The 27,419-nt window shown below is 35.5% G+C and overlaps 1 protein-coding gene across 1 annotated transcript in view; it reads right to left on the bottom strand.

Annotated features, from left to right (window-relative positions):
• The window catches only part of col14a1a (collagen, type XIV, alpha 1a), a 169,112-nt gene that overhangs the window by 128,878 nt on the left and 12,815 nt on the right, over positions 1-27,419 (bottom strand). The window contains 2 exon segments of the mRNA XM_051131522.1: positions 24,774-24,863; positions 25,193-25,336. Of these exon segments, the coding sequence (XP_050987479.1) occupies positions 24,774-24,863; positions 25,193-25,336 (234 nt within the window).

Raw genomic sequence — 27,419 nt, 5'->3', positions numbered from 1 at the left:
AGTGTTAAAGGGGTCAGCAGATGCTAAGTTTACTTTTACATGTTATTTGAAAATTAATGTGTGTTGGCAGTGTATGTACAAATCTACCCTATAATGATAAAATCCATGCAGTGGTTTTTAATGAATCTGTAAAAATAATATTGCCTTTTTCAAATCGAGCCATTCTCAGACCTGTCACACCGACAGAGGCCGCTCCCACGATAGTTGATTGACATGAGCGTTTTACCTCGGATCAGCTGTAACAGTCCAACCTCTTTGTTTCGATGCCAGAGCAGGGATGTAAGTTAGACAAAAATATCTCAGATTGAACAATTGAGGTGTTGTGTTGCTGGATGTAATAATGAACATAGTGGTTGTCATTTACTCTGAGCTGCTGAAGATGCAGTAGATTATGTTTGTTTGTGAAGGGAATGCACCTCCCGATCTACATATATCCGTCTATGTCCGCGCAAATCACTCATGATCCAGCTTCACTTACAGCAGAAGTGTGTATAAGAGTTTTTTTATGAATCTTTGTAATCACCTTTCCTAATGATGTGCTAGTTAGCAAGTTTAGTGGCTAAACACGGCTAAATGCGGCTGAAGTAAACAGACTCATCTTTCCACAGAGAGAAGAGAGGGGCAGGGTGAGCAGAGCTCATTTGCATTTAAAGCAGCCTCGACCAGAATGAGATGATTTTTGCAGAGCTGATTTTGGCAAGGTAAAAAGGGTGTTGTTTTACACTACCATTGAGAATTTTTAACCAAAGTATATTATAGTCTTTTCATTAAGACCCTGAAGAATCATATCAACTTGTGGAAAATGGGCATCCGATGACCCCTTTAAAGGAGCTCAATTCCGCGTATTTTGCATCTTGCGTTTTCATCATGAGATCAGGTTGTTTTTAATATAACCCGACTGCATTCATCTGAAAGAAGAAAATCATCCTAGAGATGAAAATCACACCTAGAATGGCTTGAGGGTGAGTAAATCATGGGGTAATTTTCATTTTTGGGTGAACTATCCCTTTAAGTGCATCACAAATAATGGATCTAAGACTGCATGTTCGGTTTTCTGACCAATCAGAGACAGAATTTATGATTACTGACAAATCATATGGTTTATGCTGAGTTCACTGTCATGTAAAAATCATCAGATGCCTCTAAGCCTCCTTGTGAGAGAGGCCAAATAATGCTGTCCAATCTAATATCTTCCATACCCCGTTCAAAGGATTCAGTCTTTCAAAGTAAAGGAATTTCAATCATTAATATGGTTTGCAGTCCACGGCTTCTTTACAAGCTCATTTTTGACCATTTCTCCCAGACACGAAGATGATTTATTGCGCGGCCGCCATTTATCTGGGAATGAAATTGACTCTGTTGTAATTCTGTCTGATATTTATTTAATTTTTTGGATGCTTGTATTATTCTCAAGCAGCATTTTTACTAAAGCGCAGGCTTTGGGCTGTGTCTGGGCTGGAGGGATTGTTTTACACTCCGTCTGGGGTTTGCGTGGGAAGAGGCACAGACCGCAAGGCCTCTAGACACTTTGAGCATGTCACCGCTAATTTCCAAACTGCCCTTCAGCGACACACTATATACAGCATCTGCTAACAGGGCTCTCACATAAGGAGAAGCCATGCTATTGGTACAAATAAATATAAAACAGAACCTATGGGTAATGGTGGCTATGAAGCAAGGCTGTCTCAGCTTGTCAAAGCTTGCCGAAGATAGTTGCATCACACGCTGAGATCGATGGTCAACAGAACTTTTCGAACTTCTGGAAGTTTATTTTAGACAAAAGGTACACGCAATGAGCCTCTCTTGGGTATAACACCCAAACAGCTAATCAATACTTCAGAAATACAGTATTGTGTTCAGCTTTTTCCAGAAATGACATCTCACCATTTACAATCATTATAAAACATCCAGTGAGCAATTTGTCAGCTGTCTCTGTTTTTAATTCTATGCAGGCAAACTGCAAAGAGCCTACAAAAGTTGGAATCTGGCGACTAAATAGCTTTATTACAAGTGCTGTCAAAATTAACGTAAACACGGGTGATTAATTTGTCTAGTTTAAAGGTATTAAAAATATTTAACGTGGTTAACACAGAGGCGGGCTATGGTTGGCCACCCCATTCACAACTGCTACTTCTGATATACTTCATTCTGACTGGTAAATTTGTTGTTACAGTGTTTGTTGGGTGTTTTATTTTCATATTGTTTAATGTTTTGTCTTGTTTTTATGTAGTTTTTTTTTTTTTTTTGTGATGTGTCATTTTTTTTGTTTGTTTGTTTGTTTTATATTATTAATTTTCCTTTAATTCCCTTTTGATTTATTTTGTTTATGTCTTGTTTTTGTTCATACCAGTGTTAATTTCACTGACAAATAATTTTCCTCAACAACATTTTCTTACCAACAAAAACGAGACGATAACAAAACAAAAACTCATTTTGAATGCAAAAAACATTTTCGTCAACAAATAAAATTTAGATGAAAATGTTATGGAGGGCAAGAGATGTATTCAGAACAAATCTGCAGCGTGGTTAGGAGGTTAGATGCGTATATATGGACTGTATTATAGCCTATTGATCTATCCGGGCTGTAAGCTAGTTAAATTTGTTGCACGTCTTATAAAATGTTCAAAAATGTCAACATCTGGGAGTAAGAAAATAGCAGACATATGGATAAATTTGACGACGCAAAAGAGAACTCAATTTGGTCCGGTTTTCTGAGTGCAGACACCCAAGCAGCGCCTCTCACACAGCGCACAAGTACTCTTTTGCTTCTCATGAACGGAGAAATACACACAAAATGATGTCAAATTGTCCATTTTGATGAGTATTCATGTAAACACACTCAGTTATGTCCTAAGTGAACGTAAACAGTTCACAGAGAACATCGGACATGTATCAGTACATTGCATCCATGCATTGGTTTTAAAGGGACAGCAGCCTAATTTAGTTGTTTATTGTCTGTGGCATTGATGTTAATCAAGCAACAAAAGAAAGACAGAAAATCACTCACTGCTCTTGACTGAATCACTTTAGTAGCCCTAATAAAGATTAATATAAATAAATATGTCTGCTTGAAGGAATGAAAAATGTGGTAAGTTGTTATAAAGAATGCATAATGCATTAAAAAGAAGACTATGTTCTTGTTTCTTAATGAGAAGTGGTTTCATTTAATTTTAATATAAAGGCATGTTGTGTGTCACAGCAATTAAATTTGTGTTTATCATGATAAAACCTTAAAATCAAACCTGGTAATTTTAGAGAAATGCTTAAAGGAGAAGTCCACTTCCAGAACAACAATTTACAAATAATGTACTCACCCCCTTATCATCCAAGATGTTCATGTCTTGTCTCTCTTCAGTTGTAAAGAAATTATGTTTTTTTGAGCAAAACATTTCAGGATTTTTCTGCATATAATGGACTTCATTAGTGCCCTGAATTTAAACTTCCAAAATGCAGTTTAAATGCAGTTTCAAAGGGCTCTAAACGATCCCAGCCGTGGAAAACGATCTGTCATTGTTTTCAAAAAATAAATTTTTTAATACTTTTTAAGCACAAACGTTTGTGTAGAACAGGCTCTGGGATGCGCATGCCTGGTCGTTCTTGAACGATTCAAACGATTCAAAAATGAACGAATTTTTAATGTGACTCGGGAAGAACGAGTCGTCTCGGGGAGTGATTCATTCAGTCGCGCATGCTGGAATTAGTTCACCTGTTTGGAGTCTTTGGGTTTTTCGAGTTGTTCGTTCATCTTATGGGGCTGTCACGTGATGCTGATTTTGCTAAAATGAATGAAACAACTCGAAAAAAGATTCGTTCATTTTGCTGAACGAGACTCAAAGTTCAAAGTCGGTAAAATGATCCGAACTTCACATCACTACTACGAATCATGTCTTTGAATCACCACAAATTCATCGTCTGTGTACTCCGGCTCAAAAAGATAGAGTATGTTGAAAAACTCCATGTTATTTTCTCCTACAACTTCAGAAACATGTGACATTTTTGTTTGTAAACAGCGTTTGACTTACTTGCACTTTCTTAGTCTTTGCACATTCGCTTTGTAAACACTGGGTCTGTGGTTCTGCCTATGTTCTGAATGACCTTTTGACATGATTCAATAGTACGTGAACGCGCATCCCAGAGCCTGTGCTACAAAGTTTTTTTGTAGCTTAAAAAGTATACAAATTTTTATTTTCCAAAAAAAATGACAGATCGTTTCGCTAGGTAAGACCCTTCTTCCTCGGCTGGGATCGTTTAGAGCCCTCTGAAACTGCATTTAAACTACATTTTGGAATTTCAAAATCAGGGCACCAATGAAGTCCATTATATGGAGAAAAATCCTGAAATGATTTCCTCAAAAAACATAATTTTTTCATGACTGAAGACAGAAAGACATGAACATCTTGGATGACAAGGGGGTGAGTAAATTATTTGTGAATTGTTGTTCTGGAAGTGGACTTCTCCTTTAATAAATGGATTACACTGTAACTAAGCCCATTAGATTTTAGCTGACTAAATCTACTGTAGATTTAGTCAACTAAAATCTTATGATATTTAGTCGACTAAAACTAAAACAATTCAGATGACTAAAATATGACTAAAACTAAATGGCCTTTTAGTCAAAAGACTATGCTTAAATCAAAATTTGCGGTCAAAATTAACACTGGTTTATACAATGAAAGTCAGTTTTAGTTTGGACTCCACTGACTTTTAAAACTTCCTTTATGTGCAAGGTGTTGCAAGTTTGAATGCTCAACTGACAACTTTTTAAAATAACTAGTAAAAAGTTTTTCAGTAAGTGTTTATCATGGTGCTGTATTTGGTTGCACTTTATTTTATTTTTCACTAGAATGAAGAGCGTTTGCAATCTTCGGATGAAAGATGGAGTGCGTGACAGCTGTGCACGAGGTATATTGCCACTCTGTGTTAACTACTGGGTTTGCCAGTGACTGTGAGGAATGGGGAATACTTAAGGTAACGATCTCTGAAGTTTTTTGACTACTGGAAAGAAGAGAATTTAGAGTGAAATCACCTTACTGAAGCAATGTGAAGAGAGTCAGATAGTCAAATTTATAACAGTGCTGACAGCTGAGTTAATCACAGATTTTTATAGCGGCTGAAATGCAAGATGGAGGGGCTTTAGTGTCCTACACTATGCTTCTCTAATGTCTCATATGTGCTTTATATCGCTGTAGTCTCTTTCTTCTAACATAATAAAAATATTTCAAATCAATTTTTAATGTCCATCTGTCTGTCTGTCTATAGTTGAGGTCAAAAGTTTACATACACCTTGCAGAATCTGCAAAATGTTAATTATTTAAACCAAAATAAGAGGGATCAAAATGCATATTATTGTTTATTTAGTACTGACCTGAATAAGATATTTCACAGGAAGGATGTTTACATGTAGTCCACAAAAAATATAATAGTTGAATTTATAAAAATGACCCCGTTCAAAAGTTTACATACGCTTGATTCTTAATACTGTGTTGTTACCTGAATGGCCCACAGCTGTTTTTTTTGTTTAGTGACAGTTGTTCATGAGTCCCTTGTTTGTCATGAACAATTAAACTGGCCACTGTTCTCCAGAAAAATCTTTCAGGCCCCACAAATTATTTGGTGTTTCAACATTTTTTTGAATTTGAACCCTTTCCAACAATGACTGAATGATTTTGAGATCCATCTTTTGACAATGAGGACAACTGAGGGACTCATATTACGAAGGTTCAAACACTCACTGATGCTTCAGAAGAGAAAAACGATGCATTAAAAGCTGGGGGTGAAAACTTTTGAACACAATGAAGATGTAAACATTTTTCTTAATTTGTCTAAATATTATCTGTCTGTCTATCCATCTATCTATTTGGTAAGTAGCTCTCAAATAAGACAGACAATATACACTCAGCTGGTTAACCCTTCAGAAGTTAACCCCTTCAGGGTAATACAAGATTTGCCTACTCATGAGGGTACATTTATGAAAGCAAAGTTAGGACTTTTTTAAACACTTAATTTTTCTCAAACCATGTAAATAAAATTTAAGGAATAAATGTACTATTAAATTTCATTTTACAAAATTTACATACTGAAAGAACTATTACGCTACCTTCTGTTCACTCTGCAAAAGTGTTTTTCCTCTGTATTTTTGTCTTATTTTCAGGTACAATTGTCTAAAGACTCTTAACTCAAGATACATTTAGTTGAGAAGTAAAACAAACTAAGTTAAAAGGTCTTGTTTCATGAGAAACTGATCTAGTCGTGGTTTATGGTTCAAACAAGAACAAACATCCGCCAGTGGGCTTAAAAAATCCACTTAATTTAAAGGAGAAAAAAAGTATTATTACTCCATTGACAGATATTTTTTGATGTTTTAAGCATAAATTCTCTTGCTCACACTTTAGTTTGGTGACAAACTCTCACTATTAACTAACTATGAAATACAACCTTTCCCCCGATAAACTTTTAATTTGTCGCTTATTAATAATTAGTAAGATAGTTGTTAAGTTTAGGTATAGGGTAGGATAAAGGTATCTAAAATATGGTCATGCAAAATAAGGCATTCAAATATGCTTTATTAGGGTTGACCCATTATCGGCACCGATATTAAGCAATTTTATGGTTATCGGTCATTTTCAAAACCGATTTGCCAATAAAAAAGTTTTTGTCAGAGCACTTGTTATTCTTAATTTTGACATTAATTTTCATTTTTACACCAGACTATATACATCGGTTCAAAACATCAGTTATCGGTCTACTCGATCTGTAATAATCTGTATTGGCAACAGCCCCGAAAAACATATTGGTTGACCCCTATTTATAAATACCAATAAACAAAATACGCTAGAAATATGCATGCAAATAGTTAATATTGAGAATTAGTCCCAAACTAATGTGTTACCCTAAATCATATGTTTAATTTCCACAAAAACACATAACATCTAATGCCATGACTTCATAAATTTAAGACTTTCTGCTCTGATTTAAGACCTTATCAAGCTCATAATTGGTGAAAACGAGAAATAAGACTTTTTTAAGAGCTGAGAACCCCTGCTACTTTATGTTGAGATCTTGATCACCCTGTTGGGGGTCGTTTTGTGATAATGACCGTCTGACTGTACATTATCCATTACTTGTACCCCATTACATCATCATGTTGCAGTCATCCCAGATATCAATTTAACTGGCACTTTCCCAACAGCCATTATGGGCAATCCTCATAGGGGTTAATTAGCACTCATTTTCATTAAGCTATAGGCCAGACAGGGTGCAGTCTAAAAGCGGCAACAGCTCTGAGAGATGTCGCACTTTAGCATTTAGCGTTAGTCTGAGACTTTGAAATGTGAGCATGGGGAATTTTTTGCTGGAGAGGGAGAGAATGTGGATGAGAAACAAAAAGCGAGAAAAGCCCATCTCAGTGTCCTCTGTCGTAATGAGTGAACTACTTTTCATGTTCAGAAACACACAAGCTTCACTGTGGGCTGATCTCTGACCTTCTTCTCATGTGCGGGTGAAGGACAGGACAGAGAATCTCTGTCCCACTATTAACCAGCTCTGCGTTTCATCAATTTCCAGTCAAACCAACCCACACCACACTACACCAAAACTCAGTCTATGTGCATCATAAAAAAACAGACCTTGGAAAAAATGACCAGAGGCATTACTAAATCCTGAAGGAGGGCAGGGCCTAAATAAATGATAAGACTGGAGATTAACGCGGCGATAAATTTTAGAACATGAGCGTGCTTCCTCCCAACAGTTTGACAGATGTTATGAAAATATCAGTTTGCCCTCGTGTTGTGCCTTCCCTCAGGCCTCAAGCACTGGCACTTTATATGGGCGAGGTGTCAGAGGAGAACTCTTTATTGAGTCATCCATTAGCCGCCCAACACAGCTTTAAACAGCCGTTTGTTGGGCTGCCCCCATTTTGGGCACTATATCTATTAAAATATAATGAGAATTTGTGCTCTTTGAGAAGATACAAGTCAGCTTCGATCTGACTGCAAAAATTATGCTGCAGTTTATTTTTAGTACCTCAACTATTTAGTTACTTTCCATGTCAGCATTATTTATATACTATTATATTATTTATTAATGTTTTGAATTAGTTTTTATTTTTATATTTTAAATTTAGTTCAAGTTTAAGTCATTTTATGTGCTTTTGTAATATTAATATGTAAATAGTTTTATTTAGCTTTTATTTACTTTTTTTTTGTTTTTGTTTTTTTAATAGCTCAACTTTTACTAATTTTAGTTACTTACCATGTCAACATTATTTATATACTATATACTGTATTTATATATATTAATTATTAATGGTTTGAATTAGCTTTTATTTTAATATCTTAAATTTAGTTCAAGTTTCAGTCATTTTATGTGTTTTTGTCATTTATATTAGTTTCTTTTTAAATATTGATATTTAGCTTTAATTTACTTATTCATTTTATTTTTTAGTACCTCAACAATTTAGTTAGTTATCAAGGTAATATTTCTGATTTTAGTTTAAGTTTTTAATCTAATATTTAACCTTTGTTTTAGCTTTATTTTAATGATCAAATAAGGTTCATTAGTTAACATTAGTTAACTACTTTAGTTATTATGGACTAAGAATGAACAGTACTTCTATAGCATTTATTAATTTTCGTTAATATTCAACATTTACTAATGCATTATTAAAAAACAAAAGCTGTGTTTGTTAACATTAGTTAATGAACTACTGTGCACAAACATTGACTAATGATAAACTGTATTTTTATTAACTAACATTAACAAAGATTAATTAATACTGTAATAAAAGTATGGTTTACTTCTTGTTCATGTTAGTTAATACATTAAGTAATATTAACAGCTGACACCTTATTGTAAAATATTACCAATAATTTTGTTTTAACTGAAAATAATACTGCAGAGAATATATAATAATACACTTAGGCAAAAAATAATAATAATAAAATAAATCGCAGTGGTGTAAATGTTATTACATATTGATAGATTTATGTTTGAAACATTATAAAGAAAACTTGCCAAGATTTATTCTCTGAAAAATATTTTAATCCATATATTTATTTAATAAATTAGGAAATTTTGGTTCTGACGTAAATCTTATTTTAAGGGCGTTTAGATATTTTTACTAGAAAGCAAGGCAAAAATGCTGATTAAGACAATGACTTTTGCTGTGTTTCATTTTTATTGTAATATTGGGTTGCTCCCTAAAGAAAATTTCATCCAAGATTTAAAATCTTAATGACCTTGTATCGCTGCCAAATGCTCCTCGCAGGCATATGAATTCACGGAGAGGGACCAACACATCATACTCCCAGATGCTTAATGGTGCTTGTGCAGAGGACAAGCTCCACACATATATTCAGAGTTATGCCCCGCTGGATTATTACTGATTCCCCTCGGTGGGCGGCACTGGAGCGGGGGTTTTATTACCTCACTAGAGCAGTGTGTTGTAAATACCCATCACACACCTGAGCTGAGACTTTCATTAGCGCGCAGCAGTTGTCTCACAGGTCACATGCAAGGTGAGAGGTGAATAGGGATGTTGACTTGAGCAAAATGAAAGAAAAGAAAGTAAAAGAAAATGAAACAAAGTAGGACAGAGATGGCCAGGGGAGACAAAGACAGTCAGGATTTCCAGTATATATACCTTTATATATAAAAGAAGTCACTTATGCTTACCAAGTCTGTTTATTTAAAATTCAAAATAACTGTTTTCTATTTTAATATATTTTAAAATATGATTTATTCCTGTGACTTTCAGCATTCAGTCTTCAATGTCACATGATGCTTCAGAAATCATTCCAAAATGTTAATTTGGTGTTCAAGAAATGTTTCTTATTGTTATTAGTGTTTAAAACAGTTGTGCTGTTTAATATTTTGGTGGAAACACTGATGCTTTTTTCAGGATTCTCTGATGAATAGAAAGTTTAAAAGAACAACATCTGTTTGATTAACAGATTATATAATTAACAGATTTTTTCTAGCAATTTTTGAGTTTACATCTCGCAGTTCTGATATAAACTCACATCTATGAGTAATAAAGTCAGTATTGCGAATATAAACTCTCAATTCTGAGGAAAAAAAAGCATAAGCAAAATTGCGATGTAATAATCAAACCATGTAATAACACCCAACAAACAGAGAAGCGAGAAGCTCTTCAAGGAACATACTATTGTTACTTTATTTTAATTTTGATCTGTCTGTTTATGAGGAACATGTACTGTTATGGATGTGACAAGCCTGAAAATAGCACTTACCAGACTATGGAAAATCATGCATTAAAACTTGAACATTATTTTTTCATTATTTTTTCAAAGGTTGACATTTGCATGAAATTACCCTAAGTCAGAATTGTGAGATGTAAACGCCCAATTCTGAGAAAATATCAGTCTTTTTTCCACCTCAGGATTGGACCTGATAACTCGCAATTGCGAGTTTATATCTTACAATTCTGAGAAAAAAGTCAGAATTGTGAGAAAAGTAAAAAATGCAAGATATAAACTCAGAATTGCGAGAAAAAAAGTCAGAATTTGGAAGAAAAAATGTCAGAACTGCGAGAATCCAACTCGCATGTGCAAAAAAAGTCATAACTTCAGGACAAAAGTCAGAATTGTGAGTTATAAACTCGGAATTGTGAGACAAAAAGTGATTAAAAAAAGTCTTTTTTATTTGAATTATCAGAAAAGAAAAGTAAGAATTGTAAAAAGCCAAATCACATTTGCGAAAAAAGTCAGAATTGCAAGAAAAACGTCAGAATTGAGAGAAAAAAGTCAGAAATGCGAGATATAAACTCGGAATTGCGAAACCAAAAGTCAGATTTTCGAGAAACCAACTCGCGTTTGCGGAAAAGAAAGTCAGAATTACGAGAAAGAAAAGTCAGAATTGAGAGAAAAAAAGTCAGAAATGTGAGATATAAACTCGGAATTGCGAGACGAACAGTCTGAATTTCGAGAAACCAACTAGTGTTTGCAAAAAAAAGTCAGAATTACGAGAAAGAAAAGTCAGAATTGAGAGAAAAGAAATGCGGGATATAAACTCGGAATTGTGAGAAAAAACTCAAGTCGAAAAAATAGAAAAAACTATTGCAAAAAACGCATATGCAAAAATAGTCAGAACTGCAGGAAAGAAAAGTCAGAATTGCAAGATACAAACTCGCATTTGAGAAAAAAAGTCAGAACTGCAAGAAAAAAAGCCAGAATTGTGAGATATAAACTCAGAATTGTGAGGAAAAAAATTGAATTGTGAGAAAAAAATTCTGAATTCGCGAGAAACTAACTCAAGTTTGCAAAAAAATAGTCCGAATCGCAAGAAAGAAAAGTCAGAATTACAAGAAACTTGCATTTGCGAAAAAAAGTCAGAATTGCGAGAAAAAAAGTCAACTGCGAGAATAAAAAGTCAGAATTGCGAGAATTGTGAGATACAAACTCGCATTTGCAAAAAAAAAAAAGTCGGAATTGAGAGAAAAGAAAGTCAGAACTGTGAGGAAGAAAAGACATAATTGCGAGATTCCAAAAAAGTCTTGTTTGTGAGATATAAACTTGCATTTGTGAAAAACAAGTCATAATTGCGAGTTTATATCCCGCTATTCTGACTTTATAACTCGCAAGAATTGTGGGATGTGGGATGTAAACTCACAATTGCAGGGAAAAAAGTCAGAATTGTGAGATAAAATTCACACTCACCTTTTTTTTTTAATTCAGTGGCAGAAACGGGCTTCCATATAAGGGTTTTTCAGCATAAACTAAAAATAATTGCTAATTGCATAAGAAAAATAAACATAATTCAAAGAATATTATGCAAAAACTATTTTTAATATCTTGCTGTTAAATAAGTTTATCTATATTTTTACTGGAAGACACTGATTAGAAAATGAATTTTACATGTATTACCACAAGCACTTCCATTTGATACATAGTACAAAAAAAAGATCTGTCCTAAGCAATAAATTCTCACATCAGTAACCTCATTATCAGAATGACACAATCATGTACCGCTGACAATGTTACAGCTGTCAGATCTGCTCTACATCTTCTCACTACATGTTTGAAGATCAAAAACAAGGACAATGTGATACGTCCAATAAAAATGGCAACTCCTCATTCGAAAATTGCTCAATGAAAGTGCAGCTGAGACCCCAGCAAATGCTGATTCGCATACACAAACAGATTAAATATACTGCTCTCCAGGCATCATACCAACTCTTGATGATTACATCAGTGCCTCACTGGCCCTGAGCTGCCCTCTCTCTTAATTACAGGAAGGGATATTAAATCAGGCATGAACCAGGGTGTCCCTCTGCAGTAGTCTCATGCATGAGGATGTAATTTACCTTTACTTCCTGCTGGAACACCTACAGCAACGCAAAAGCTTATAGCAATGGAGAGCAATAAACAAACAGGGGTCATAGAAACCAAATTCGGCCGTGGGACGTTGACCTGTCTTTAATGTTACGAGCTCAAAAAAAAATATTTCTAAAGCAGACAAGGGACCAGATTAGAGGGGAAACAAATCTCTTAACAGCTCCTTTTTAATCCAAACCCCTCGGTCCCCAGACGGCCATAACCGAAACAGCGCTATTGAAATGAAGTCAACAGCAGTTTATCCCTCACTCACGCTGATTCTGCCTAATGGCTATAACAGGTCTTCTGTGGACTTCCTGATCTACTACTGTAGTTGTAATGAAAAATTCAATCAGGACTTAATAAACAGCTGGCCCATCCAGAGTTTGTTTGCTTAGTATGGGCGAAAGGCCAGGCGGGCAGCTGTGTGGCGCTAAGCAGCTGTAATGGCCTTTGGTTTCACATCTGGCACGGCAAAGATCAGCGGTCTCGCTTGCAATATGGCTGACGTGATTACACCGGCGCTACTACAAATTAATCACAAAACAGATTCCACATATACTCACTTAATCAGCACAAGATTAAGAGGGCACGGCTGCACCACTCAACGAGTGATAAGGCTGGAATTTTAAACAGGGAAATAGTCCTAGTGTACTAGGTAATGACATTTTAGGCACACTGTAGCAGTTTACTAGAAGTAAAAATAAATAAATAAATAAAAATAAATTGGTTGTCACAGTCGTATTCTTCCACCCATGCAGGCATAACGACATACTAAAACGCTCTTATAATATTTCCTGCAATATTATTCAGTGGCAATGCAACACAGCTACTGAAAGTACAGCATGAAACATATATATTGTGAAATCTGGTTTATTTATCTTTTCCCAAATTATGTTTTCATTTTTTCTTGATTCCGTTTTTTCTTTTCATTTTTTAATTTTATTTTTATTTCAAATTTTATAAATCAAAAAGCATGTCTAATTGAAATCATGAAACTTATCTAATTTAACATCAATTTATTAAATGTTTATGGGCCCTATGAAATGTTTTATTTTTTTTCTCATGTTCTGTTTTATTGTTATCAAGTTCTATGTTTAAGCATAATTATTTGAATTTAATGTATTTATTTATTAGAAATTCTCTGTGGTGTAAATTTTGTGTTAAGTTTTTTTCTGGTTATCAAATGAAGGCATAAAACATTAATTTAATTTATCTTTTAATCAAATGAAAATAAAATAAACATTTTTTTGGCAAACAAAAGTGGAAGAAATATTGTGTGATTATTCTTAAAAAATAGTTTTAATAACTAATATAAACTTTTTACTACTAAAAGTTTTAAGAATTTAATAGTAGTAGTAGTAGTACATACCTACATTCTACTGAATAATATTGATATATTTCTGACACAATGTCTTAAACCAAGTTAAAACCTTTTATTCTGAAAGGCTGCCTTGAATACCTTTAAATTTCTCTGTGTATTTGATGACAATTGACAAACTTTGACAAATTCCCTCACATTCTGTGTTATACAGTAAATTTCATTTTTATGACTGGATTCTGTCTGCATTTTCATCAACATGGAACTCATAGGGCCCTAAACATACGAAAATCATAGGGCCCTAAACATAGATCAGTCTAGATTGATTTATAAACAACTGAATTCTTTTTTGTGAAATAAAAACATACAACACAACCATTAAAGTCAGTTACCCAAATTAATGAATCTGTGTTTTAGTGAATCAAAACCATATAGATTCTTAAATGAATGACTCGTTCGAGTAGGTTACTTTTAGAGAATTTTCAGTGTAGTCTGATTCCCAAACAAATGACTCTTAAATTCTTTTAGTGAATCAAAATCATACAGATTCTTAAACTTACATCAATCTAGTCATATTCTCTAACTAATGACTCTGCTGAGTAGGTTCTTTTTACTGAATCAAAAGGATTCAGTGTGACTAGTGCAATCAGATTTCCAAACAAATTATTTATTTGAATTTGTTTTTTTAGTAAATCAAACCATATAGATTCCTAAACGAACAACTCTTTTGAGCAGGTTATTTTTAAATGGGTCATATGATGTTGCACAAAAACATTATTTTGTGTATTTGGTGTAATGCAATGTGTTTACATGGTTTAAAAACACATTATTTTCGACATCATTATTATAGCTCCTTTCTGCACCGCCTATCTGAAACGTGACGATTTTTAAACATAAAACCATGTCTCCATATGTGTTTGTAGAAATGGAAAACAATAAACACCACTCTAATGTTACACTGCTCAAAACTCGCATTTGAATAGTCAGTAGCAAATTCTTTAAATATGAAAATGTACTTACAGGCTGTGAGTCAGAAGCGCCAGACTGTCCTTGCAAAGTTGGAATTGCCCCACTTTATATAAACAGCCTTTGTGCACAGCTGGCATTGTAGGCTACTCTCCCAGGTTCAGGAAACAATCCTCTATAAAATGTGCCACACACACTCAAATATTTGCATTGTACTGTTCTGGAACAGTGTTGTAAATATAGCGTTACCACTGATTTCTAGTTTTATCATGACAACTCTCTTGGGATTGGCATGGTAATGTACATGACAATGTTAATGTATTTGGTCTTGGCGGACTAGATCTGATATGCTGCTGTTGTGGCAGAGCAAGTACCAAGACTTGCTACTGCCAATACATCCACAACATGCTGCTGTGAGTATGTAAGAAATACTCCTGCTGCACATATAACATATATAAATAGCCCCCATATAGCATACATGAATCACCTCATAGCAGATCTATACAGGTGGAGCTGGGGAAGGTGGAGGGTTTCTGAAGCATGCTGCAAACTGCTAGTCATATATTTGAATGTTGAGCAGTGAGCTCATTGGCTACTGATACAAGAGAGAACCAATCAGCTGTGCCATGTGATAATGATGTCATAGGTCAGATTGAATTAGACCTATCAGACTACGCCATCTAGAGTTTCATGACAGAATTCTGTATTTGTGTACTTATTTGGAAGGCCAAACAAAGTACTTTCACTTTTGCAACGAAACACACAGTGTCTGCACAACATGGCGGCGGCAGCAACAATACTACAGCGAGAATAAAAATTACGTCTTTATTCTATGCTTATACATTTGGGCGGTGTTATGCAAATCTTCCCACACAGTGACGTAGATTTGTGGGGGCGTGTTTGAATGAGCTGTTTTAGGAAGGCGTGTCTGAGTCTCAACTTTTATAAAGAATATCTCTTTGGGTTTGAGACTTTAATCTTTGCAACTTCACAGATCTTATATATGCAGAAACAGCTTGTAACACTCCAAAGACAAAGGAAAACATGAAATCGCATCATATGACCCCTTTAAATGAATCCAAACCATACAGCATGACCAGTGTGTTTTATAAATGACTCCTGAACAAATGACTCTTATGAGTCATTATTTTTAGTGAATCTAACACATATAGCCTTACAGAATTAACTTTAGACTTAAATCAGTACATATACTGATTGGTTATGTTCATATGACAACATGAATAAAAATGAATAAAAGAATAAAATGACTTTTGTTTGTTTGTTTGTTTTGTTTATATTGTCTTGATTTTTTTCCCAAGAATTGTTTAAAGTTTATTTATTTAAAAAAAATATGATATTTATTTTTTTTTACATATTTCATCCTAAAAAACCACACACATATAAATGAAATGTTTATATGTTAAGAGCGACCAAAATTAGAACCAGAAATTATTAATTTGAACCAGTGAAATTTCATGATTACCAATAATAATAATAATCATAATCATAATCATAATCATAATTACATTATTGATTTAATACAAAAATGTCTATACCAAAACAAAAACAAATATGCTAATGAATATGAACTTGAGCACAGCTACTCGTTATTTAATTAAGTAGTTTTATTGGTATACTATACTATTAGTACTGTAGAAACCACTGTGACCATGTTTGACAGAGTCCTTGCTCAATATTCTTCGATTGCCTGATTAACAACCAGTCATTGCCTGTGTGTAAGTGGTAAGGATAAAGAAGGCTATTCACAGCGATGTTGTTCCAGGAACAACAACAGTTATTGGATCCAGAAACATGCTACTTGTATAAATCAAGTTGTGCGTGTCTGACAGCCTTACCGAAGAAGGTACAAATCAGTGATTAATTATTAAATGAATTGCTATATGTAATTTTAATGCGTTCTAGTCACATAGAAGTACTGCCGAACGCACTTCCAGGCAGATGTGTACCGCACAACTGAGCAGCATTCAAATTTTAAGACGTAGTTCAGCTGACACACCGAAAAGCGGCCTATCTGTGATTTGACGTTTCTAAACGCTCTGCCTATCGGCTCCCTCCACCAGCGGGCCGTGTGGTCTGATAAGACGTCACACGCCAAAAGTCTCCTTCAGAGAAAGTCCTGGAGCTCCTTCCTCCTTGTGAGGAAGATCCAGAGCGTTGTCCTTATCACTGCCTACCTCAGCAAGCTGCCACCTGAGACCAGAGCCAAAATAGACATTATTAGCATTCCCAGTGCGTCGCACACCCTAACGCAGGGCAGCGGAGCGCTTTAAAGGACAGCCATCTCTGCACCTTATACAGCACCTCCAAGAATAATGTTCTACACCAATGATCCCTTATTAAAAGCGCCTCCCTCTGCGAAAAATCTCACGTTAAAAGTACCATCAGGTGAGGCCGATTTTCATTAGAAAAAGGGTCGTTTGAGGTGAAGCAAAGCATCCCCCATGCAGTCACCTTGGGTTCTCTCAGGCAGTGATATCATCTCTCTCTAGATTACAGTGGCTGCAGGTCCTGAATTCCTAAATAACAGCCCTCTCACCTTACTCCAGTGCCCTGCCCTCTGACAAAAAAGGTCAGAAAAGACCATTATCAGGCTTTTCTTCCCACACTATTGTCAGGGAGGGTGGGAGAAGGGGGTTTGTGTGAAACAGACGTGACTGTTGACCCCCTCCGCCTTTTCAAGCGAGCCCAGACAAATCTATCACGCCCTGACAGTGGAAGTTGCATTCTGAACATCTTTCTCATTAAACAATCATATTGACTGAATCTTCAAAGTGAACAAATCATTCTCTACTTCTTTTTATCTTTAAAGGGATAGTTCACCCAAAACAAAATTACCCCATGAATTACTCACCCTCAAGCCATCCTAGGTGTATGACTTTCTTCTTTCAGACAAATACAGTCAGTCTTATATTAAAAAATATCCTGGCTCTTCCAAGCTTTATAATAGCAGTGAATGGGTGTTGAGATTTTGAAGTCCAATAAAGTACATCATAAAAGTACTCCACACGGCTCCGGGAGGTTAATAAAGGCCTTCTGAAGTGAAACTATGCATTTTTGTAAGTAAAACATCTATATTGTAGGCGTAGCGTAAGCTCCGGTAAGAAGTGACAAACATGGAAGAACAGAGGAGAGAGCAAAACAAAACACCGGTCACGAATTAGAAGTACAAAACAAGGATTTGTAAAGACAAAAATGTAAAAGAATTACGATATAAGCCAAGAGGAGTCTGGTTTTGCTTTACTTGAAACAAAACTTGGTTCTCATGAGTCTAGCATATTAGCTTACGCCTACATCATACGTCATCTCCTGGAACGCCATTCTCTCATTAATGTGTGAACGACAGTTAGTGGAAGGTAAAGATTATGGTTTTACAAAGTTTTAAATATGGATCTTTTTCTTACAAAAACACATTGATTCGCTTCAGAAGGCCTTTATTAACATGTGGAGTACTTTTTATGATGGATGTATGCACTTTATTGGATTTCAAAATCTCAACAACCATTCACTGACATTATAAAGCTTGGAAGAGCCAGGACACTTTTTAATATAACTTGATTGTATTCGTCTGAAAGTCATTAATTTGGTAATTTCCATTTTTGGGAGAACTATCACTTTAAGCATGTGACTGTTTTTCTCCAATCAAAGACTGACTGACTTTGTGTCTGAATGAGACTCTGAGCGCTTAAAATGACTGATGACTATACATAATTATATGGACATACAGACGTTATTGAAACTCTTAATTCCTTTCGACTATGAATATTGCATTTTTGTCTCTAGCTTGGTAAAATCACACAAAATTTGAAGGGTGAAGGTAAAACTAATGGATTTGCTTTGTTGTCATTTGTGGAGAAAACAATGACTCAAAAGAGTCAGTTTGTTTCTGTTGTCAACAAATAATGACTCATAACACACATGAAATGATCATTTGTGTTGGAGTAGATGTGTCGTGGGCAGCACTCCGACATGTGGCGCGACTGCGCTTCGGGCAACCCGAGTTTGAGTCCCGGCTCACAGGCCTTTCCTGAACCCACCCCCTCTCTCTCCCACTTCACTTCCTGTTCTCTCTTCACGAGTACTATTGAAATAAAGACAAAAATGGCAAAAAATAAATCTTAAAGGAGAAGTTCACTTCCAGAAAAATTTTTTACAGATAATTTACTCACCCCCTTGTCATCAAAGTTTATGTCTTTCTTTCTTCAGTCGTAAAGAAATTATGTTTTTCTCCCATGTAGTGGACTTCCATGGTGCCTGCTAGTTTGAACTTCCGAAATGCAGTTTAAATGCAGCTTCAAAGGGCTCTAAACGAAGAAGGGTCTTATCTAGCAAAACAATCGGTTATTTTCTAAAAAAATTACAATTTATATACTTTTTAACCTCAAACGCTCATCTTGTCTAGCTCTGCCTGAACTCTGTTGTTTTCCGGTTCAAAAAAACTCACGTCTTATTTTCTCCTCCAACTTCAAAATCGTCCTACATTGCTGATTTAACTTTTTTGTAAAGGGTGTTTGATCTTCCCTCACTTTGCAAGCACTGGGTTGGTACCTCTGCAGCAATGTAGGATGATTTTGAAGTTGGAGGAGAAAATGAGATAGTAGTTTTTCAACATACCCTAACTGAACTTTTTGTCTTGAACCAGAAAAAAACAGAGTTCAGGCAGACCTATTTAGACAAGACGAGCGTTTGAGGTTAAAAAAAGTATATAAATTGTATTTTTTTTTAGAAAATAACCAATCGTTTCGCTAGACAAGACCCTTTTTCCTCGGCTGGGATCGTTTAGAGCCCTTTGAAGCTGCATTTAAACTATATTTTGGATATTCAAACTCAGGGGCACCATTGAAGTCCACTATATGGAGAAAAATCCTGAAATATTTTCCTCAAAAACCATAATTTCTTTACGACTGAAGACAGAAAGACATGAACATCTTGGATGACAAGGGGTTGAGTACATTATCTGTAAATTTTTTGTTCTGGAAGTGAACTTTAAAAAAAAATAAAAGATGTTCAGTTGACCTGTATAACAATGAAACATTAAGAAACAGTCACTGAATGAATATGTGAACAAATCTTTCTGGTGAATGAATTCTAAAGATTTGGCTCACTGGGATGAATACAATTTTTCTGAATCTGAAAAAACAAAAACCTTGATGCCATACATTTGGGATCAGAAAAATGTTTATTGTTTTTGATAAACAGTTTCTGTTTGTTGGAACTGATGCCCTGTTGGCAGCGCTCTGAGAAGTGGCACGGCTTGCGCTTCGGGCAACCCGAGTTTGAGTCCTGGCTTAAGATTCTTTCCTGATCCCACCTCCTTCTCTCTCCCACTTCACTTTCTGTTCTCTCTTCAACTGTACTATCAAAATAAAGGCCAACAATATATTTTATGTTTACCAAAAATACAGTAAAACCAATATTATGAAATATTATTACAATTTAAAATTACTGTTTTCTATTTTGATATATTTTAAATATACATTTTATGTATTCCTGTGTTAGGAAAGCAGAATTTCAGAAGCCATTTCTCCAATTTTCCATGTCACATGACCCTTAAAGGGATAGTTCACCCAGACATTAAAACTATTAATTTCTCACCCTTATGTCGTTCCAAACCTGTAAGACCTTCGTTCATCTTCGGAACACAAATTATATATTTTTGATGAAATCCGAGAGCTAGACAGCAATGCAACTACCATGTTCAAGGCCCAGAAAGGTAGTAAAGACATTGTTAAAATAGTCCATGTGACATTAGTGATTCAACCTTAATTTTATGAAGCTAGAATACTTTTTGCGCAAAAGAGAAAACAAAAAGTATTTTATCAGTGTCCCTATTACGTTTCTGACCCTTGAAGGTGGTAGTTGTGTTGCTGTATATGAAAGAAAAGCTCTCAGATTTTATAAAAAAAATATCTGTTCTGTGTTCTGAAGATGAATGAAGTTCTTACGGTTTTGGAACAACATAAGGATGAGCAATTAATTACATAATTGTCATTTTTGGGTGAACTATCCCTTTAAAAAAAAATCTAATATCGTCATTTGGTGCTCAAGAAACATTTCTTGTTATTAATATTTAATGCTTATTTTTTGTGGAAATTAGTTTTTTTTTTAATTCCTTTTAATTAATTTGATCAATTAAATGTATCCTTGCTGAATTTAATTTCTCTAAAAAATTAAAAATAATAAATTGGATCGTACTGAAAATTATTTCATGAATATAAATTAGCAGCAACTAATTTTCTAAAAAGCCAGGAAATGCCATATATCAGAATTACCACTTGCCATTTGAGTGTTTGTTTGTTCATTTAACTGCAAAATTGTAATTTACACAGCCGCCTACAATTTTTTTCAAAGCCTCATATATAGCCACAGATGTTGAGCATGAATCACAATTACAGACATCCCATAAAGACCAGTTTGGTGAGAAGATAAAAAGCAACAGCTTTGTGTTTATGACGCCTCTCAATTTGCTCCTGGAAATGCTCATTTGTGAATAAGAGGATTGGGAAGAGATATAAAAAATTGACCTTTCTGCTAAGCTCAAAGTGCCATTTAACAGCCCACACTGATGGCACGGATCCTCAGATAACCATTTACTTTCATTCTGTCTGCTTGGACACATTCCCAGGGATGGCACATCAAAGAAGAGTCTGATTTTGTGATAGCCCACCATCCCATCCCACCAGCACACACACACATATACGGGCAGCGGGACGTCATCTATCTGTCTGAATATGCCTTGTGCCAGCGATAACCCTCTCGTGGCAATTCCCATCATCAAGTTCACGCTTTGAAATATTATCTCATTGTTATTCTGCGTTAATGAGATCTTAAACAGAGAATCAAATTAGTGCTCAGTCATAATCAAAGCGTGCAGTCATTCTTAACAGAACTGAACAGAATTTGAGCTCCACCACCCACTTGGAATCCGTGTGCCAAGTCCTGCCAACTCTGACGGTAGTCTGAAGAGGAAAACAGGACAGCTAAGGTCTGTGTGAGCCATACCAATTTCAAACCTCTGCCATTTGGCAGACGTACAGAGGTGTCCTAAATTAAAGACTGCGAACAACAGATGCGAGACCACGTAGCACAAAAGCTGCCGTCCTACAGAGGGATCCGAGTTAAATGCTTCGCTCAAGAGCACATTTCAGCCTCCAAGCAGCCTGGGCTGTTTTTACACCCACTAAACATCAATGTTCACGGCTAAACAAAGCTGAATCTCTCTTTTGAGCTGAGTGAAAAGCCAACCGAGAAGGGCTGGAGACACGTCTTTTGCACAGTAACCTTACCCTCGCGTTCAACCTCCTCGGTTTCATCTGTACTTTGTAACACTGCGTTTCAGTCAAAAATCCAGCGGATATTCCTTTGTGTACATAATATCCTCAAAATTGTAACAAATTGCTATGATATTGGACTGGGCTGTGATTCTAAGGTCTGGCCCTAAGAGACATCAGCAGAAACTTTCAGACAGGAACATCATCTTTGACTTTGACTTCCTGAGCATGCACATTTTGTCAAGTATGCTGGGGACGTAAAAACTGGCATAGATGGGATCTACAGAGAGATGCCCCCTGCAACTTCAGCCCATTTCAGTTCTTATACATCATTGACAGCGCCACGGCTGAAATACCTTGACAGGAGGGCAGCTCTCCATGGAAAAACAGCAATAATAAGTCTCCGAAGAACGTATGGAGAAATTCATGAAGTATATAATGTTATAAAGTGAAGGATGAAAGGAAAAAGAGACATTGAAAAGAAAGACCCACATGAGACAAGAGCCTATAGACAAGAAAAACCACAAGAGAGATGTCTTTAATATCTCAGTTGTCTCTGAAATGAGCGGATGGAGATTTTCATGTATTGCATAAGTCTTTCTCAAGAGCTTCAACGTTACATTCACACAAAGTGTGTTCAAATATCCCAAGATACCAAAGTTTGCCAAAATTGGAGATTATAGTATGAAGTTCAACATTTTCCAACAAATTCTCCTAAGACCAGGAATAAACTGATTTGAGGTATTAATTTCACAACTTTTACCAATACACTCAATACTAATTGTCCATTGGGTGCAATTCTTAAAGGGACAGTTCCAGTCGTTCCAAACCCGTAAGACATTCGTTTATCTTCAGAACACAAATTAAGATACTTTTGATTGAATTCGAGAGCTTTCTGACCCTGCAAAGACAGCACCACAACTAAAATCTTTTATGGCCCAGAAAGGTAGTAAAGACTTCATTAATGTAGTCTCTGTGACATCACAGGTTCAACCGTAATGTTACAAAGCTACAGGTACGTAAGATACTCTTTGTGCACAAAGAAAACAAAAATATCAACTAGGGCTGGGCGATTTTTCCTATTTTATAGATTAATCCGAAAGTAATGTTTTGCCACGATTTTATTTTTTAGAAATCAAGGAATCGCAATTTTGAATAGACATATTACCAAATGTTGGAATTAGACACTTTGACAATATGCCAATGATGACAGTAAAAAGAAAAGAATGATCCAGCCGCATGTCGGCGCACGTGATTAACCGCTCACGTGTGACGCACTCATATCACCAGGCACCATTTACACAGAATGCGCTTTTGTGTTGACAAAAATGCGACACAGGCAGTGGAATAGGAAAAACATGCAAGAAGATGGGAGTCAACTTAATTTAACTTGAGCAAAGAGTTTTTAGATTGCCATTTCATGCATGAGATGCTGCAAGAGACGCGAGTGCAACAGTCAAACGCGCCCATGTATATATAGAAAAAACTATGTGCAGTGCAATCGAATAAAAAAAAACCTTTGAAGAACTACTACTCTATGTCTGATATTTCATGCATCTTGATGACAGGCTGAAAGCTCCTGTTCATTGTTTTTGCAAAACATTTATAGTTAATAATAGTTTACTGGTGCTATACCTTTAGTCATTTTGAATTTGAATTACTTTGACTTTTGAGATTTATTTAAAGCATGTTCCTCGTATGTTTTCTTAACATAAAATGCAGTGGTATGCGAAAGTTTGGGAACCCCTTGCAGAAGGTAAATTGTACTTAATTTGTCTTCCGGGAAACATGCAAGTATCTTCTGTTGCTTCCGAAGGGCAGAACTAAATGGAAAAAAAAATATATTTCAACAAAAATAAGACAAATTTGGAGAACAGTGCTCAGTTCAACTGTTCAGAACAAACAAGGGACTCATAAACAACCATTACAAAACAAAAAAAAAAAATGGTCGTAGATCATCCACGTAACCACACAGTATTAAGAACCAAGGTTTCCCAAACTTTTGAAGGGGGTTATTTTATTAATTTCACCTATTTTTTTTTTCTTTGTCTTGGAGACTATATGTAAACATCTTTTATGTAAAATATCTTACTCAGGACAGTACTAAATAAGAAATAACATGCATTTTGTTTAATCTCTCTTATTTTGTTAAAATTATTTACATTTTCACAGATTCTGCAAGGGGTCCCAAACTTTCGCATGCCACTGTATGTATAAGACAAGTTTGTACAAGATTTAGTTGTAGTTTATGTATCTTTTCAGCAAAGATATTTAACAAGTGATTTGTTTAACATTTACATCATGTTGACAACTTCATAATATGGTGCACTTGGAATAGAATTTTCTTTAACTAGACGGTTAATAAAAAAAAATCTTGTAGTTACATTTTCAAGTAACAAGTTGACTAGCTAAAAATTGTTAAAAAAAATGAGAATTGGTCAAATTTTCTGAAAAAAAAAAATTGGTCAAATGTTCTGAAAAAATTTTTAATTGAGCCCTAATATCAGTTTTATTTAACAATTTCTTCTCTTCTGTGTCAGTCTTTGACGCACGTTCATGAGAGTACCACAAAAAGTATTCTCGTAGCTTCAAAAAATTAAGATTGTCACATGGAGTACTTTAACAATGTTCATACTGCCTTTCTGGGGCCTTGAACATGATAGTTGTGTAACTGGTATCATCAGAAATATCTTAATTTGTGTTCCAAAGATGAACAAAGGTCTTACGGGTTTGGAACGATGTGAGCGAGAGTAATTAATGACAGAATTTTCATTTTTGGGTGAATTGTCCCTTTAAGGCCCTAATCAATGAAAGAGCAATGTCTGATAAATAATCCATCTTCGGGAGATTAAACTTTGTCTTTACCTCCTAAGATTTCATTGCCCTCATCTACAGGTCCAGGTTCTTTCATTCTTTGAGGCTGAGTGGTGTCTCCATCACTGCCCTGGTCTTCTGCTAAAGAGACATGAGGAATTAAACAAGTCCAAAATATCATGCCAAGCATATATCAACATGTATAACATACCGTGTGCAACATTAACTCAATATACAGCTAGGATAATCATTTTTTTTTCATATAAATACATGAATAACAATACTTCAGCTAATCTTAAACATGCAAACGCTATATATTTTGTATTACTATGTAAAACTGACGCTATTATTTTCAAGGCGCTAATTTTTTTCATTGTTTTCTTGAAACACACGACTACAAATCAAACACATTATGTTCACTTGCAATCCGTTTCAGCGGGATTGCTTCAAAGAAACAAGGTATTTCGTACCAGTATATTTTCCCTGAAGTGCTCGGCTGTGCAGGTTTCCACTCACAGCTATAACCTTGACTGAATACTCCTTCCTGGGATTAAAATCCTTTATTATTGCTTTATTCTCTCCCCTTGCAATTTGCAACTCACTTGTTTCGCCACCTGTCATCAGACACAAATCAGAGAAATCACAGAGAGGAATGTTAGTATGCACTCGTATGCCTGTTTCTACTCAGAAACCTATCAAAGACTCTTCTTTATTGTCTGACTGCCAATACCAAGCATTTTGTTTATATGCAATGTCAGAGGGGAATAATGCTCTTAATGATAACGCTATTAATGAGTTAAAAAATGAAAAATAATGAATAAATGAATCACTTCATAAAGTTCATGTTTTGGCAGTAATTCTGCAAGGACAGAAAGAGACAGTTCTCTGTGTGAACTTCCTTTACCAAACGCAAAACATCTGTTCTGAGTATTTCCTTGGTGAAAAGTCTTGTCTGGTTGACAAACTAGTCCATGGATAGATGATTTCAAAAACACTCACGTTTGTTGATGAATTAAGTATAACGAACATGTTCTAGACTAACAGATAGCGAAAATGGCCATGCCATGATCTGTCCCCTCAGACATCTAAAAGTACAGGCTTCCAAACTGATCCAGGTCCTCAGATGCAAAAGCAAACACATAATGTCCCAAATAGCCTAATAAACAATCTGTCCAAAGTAGCTTTGCTCTGAGCCAGAGGAGCAGTAGCACTGGCCTGACAAGTTGTGATGCCAAGTTATCACCCGAATACAATCTGTGGGTGGATGTTTTATGGTCATTGCACAGCAAACAACTTCATGAAGTTTGTTTGCAGTATTGACAGTGACAAATGGTCTGTTCTAAAAGGGTCTTGGCCGCAAACTCATCTCTCTTGTTTCATGACATCCCTGTCTGGTGACAAAGTCTGGGATTATGGTTTCAAAGAAGTGTCTGCTTTTAGTAATTTTGTGAACTGGAAAGAAAAGACAACTTTCACTAACTTAAAGGGATACTCCACCCAAAAATGAACATTCTCTCATCGTTTGCTCACCTTCATGCTGTCTTAGATGTATATGACTTTTAAAGGGAACCCTGGGTATTAAGACTTGTATGGAATGAAATATGTAGTAAAAAACGCATGAAAGATTTACGTCCTTTAAAAAATACACATTGTTTTATACATATTTTGGATTATGCATGATGTGAAACGGTTGCACTCTGTAAGCTACTGGCACTACCTGTTGGTATTTGTAACGCAACACATATCGGAAAATAAAATACTGACACGATGCCACGTTGTGCAGCTGTTGGTTGTGATTTTCAGTTGAAGGGCAACAAAAGAAGCAATGCAAGTCTTTTCTGCTTTTCTAGTGATAAGTAGAGGAGAAAAGATTGGGAAGACGCCTGTGGACGAATAAAACTACCTAAAGACCTGCGTCTTTGTTCTCTCCACTTTAGCTCTGATACTTTTGAGAAGTTTAGTAGACCACAGCTACTGAAAGAGCTCACAGAAGGCAGAGACAAGAAATGCTAGATGCCATTCTAGCAGGATGCAAACATGTCGACACTTGTCAAGCCACTGAAGGAGTTTCTCAGCACGGATTTCACTTGAGGGCATTTAGATTCCTTGTGGGGAAAAATCTCTTTCAGTAGCTGTGGTCATCATATCAGTATTTTATTTTTTGAGTTGTGTTGTGGTAAAAATAGCAACAGGTAGTGCCAGTAGCTCACCAAATGCAACCATTTGAGGTCATCAAAATAATGGTGCCCCCCTATAGTCCAAAATATGTATAAAACGATGTGCAATTTTTACATAATGGAACTCTTTCATGGATTTTCTACTACATATTTCAGTAAGAGACATTTACGTTATATGAAGCCATACAAGTCTTAATACCTGGGGTTCCTTTAAAAAAACAATCTCTGTCCATGTAGTGCAAGTGGATGGAACCCTCAAAGTTGACATTTCAAAAATCACATGAAACAAACACAACTGTAATCCATACAAACACAGTTGATGAATCATTGTTTTCTGAAGCAAAATGATAGATGTGTGATGTGTTTCTGAAGTAAAATTTTAGATGATAGATGTCGCAATCGCAAGCATGCTGTTTTAGCTTGTTTTTCGATCTCTCATCTTTCAGCTCTTTCATCGTGAGTCATGTTTTTCACAGGATTCGTACCCAAGGATTCAGCATCCTAAATCCAATCCCATGCC

This window comes from Labeo rohita, chromosome 16 (assembly GCF_022985175.1).
Source record: "Labeo rohita strain BAU-BD-2019 chromosome 16, IGBB_LRoh.1.0, whole genome shotgun sequence".
Taxonomy (NCBI): domain Eukaryota; kingdom Metazoa; phylum Chordata; class Actinopteri; order Cypriniformes; family Cyprinidae; genus Labeo; species Labeo rohita.
This window is presented reverse-complemented; position numbering and strand designations above follow the sequence as displayed.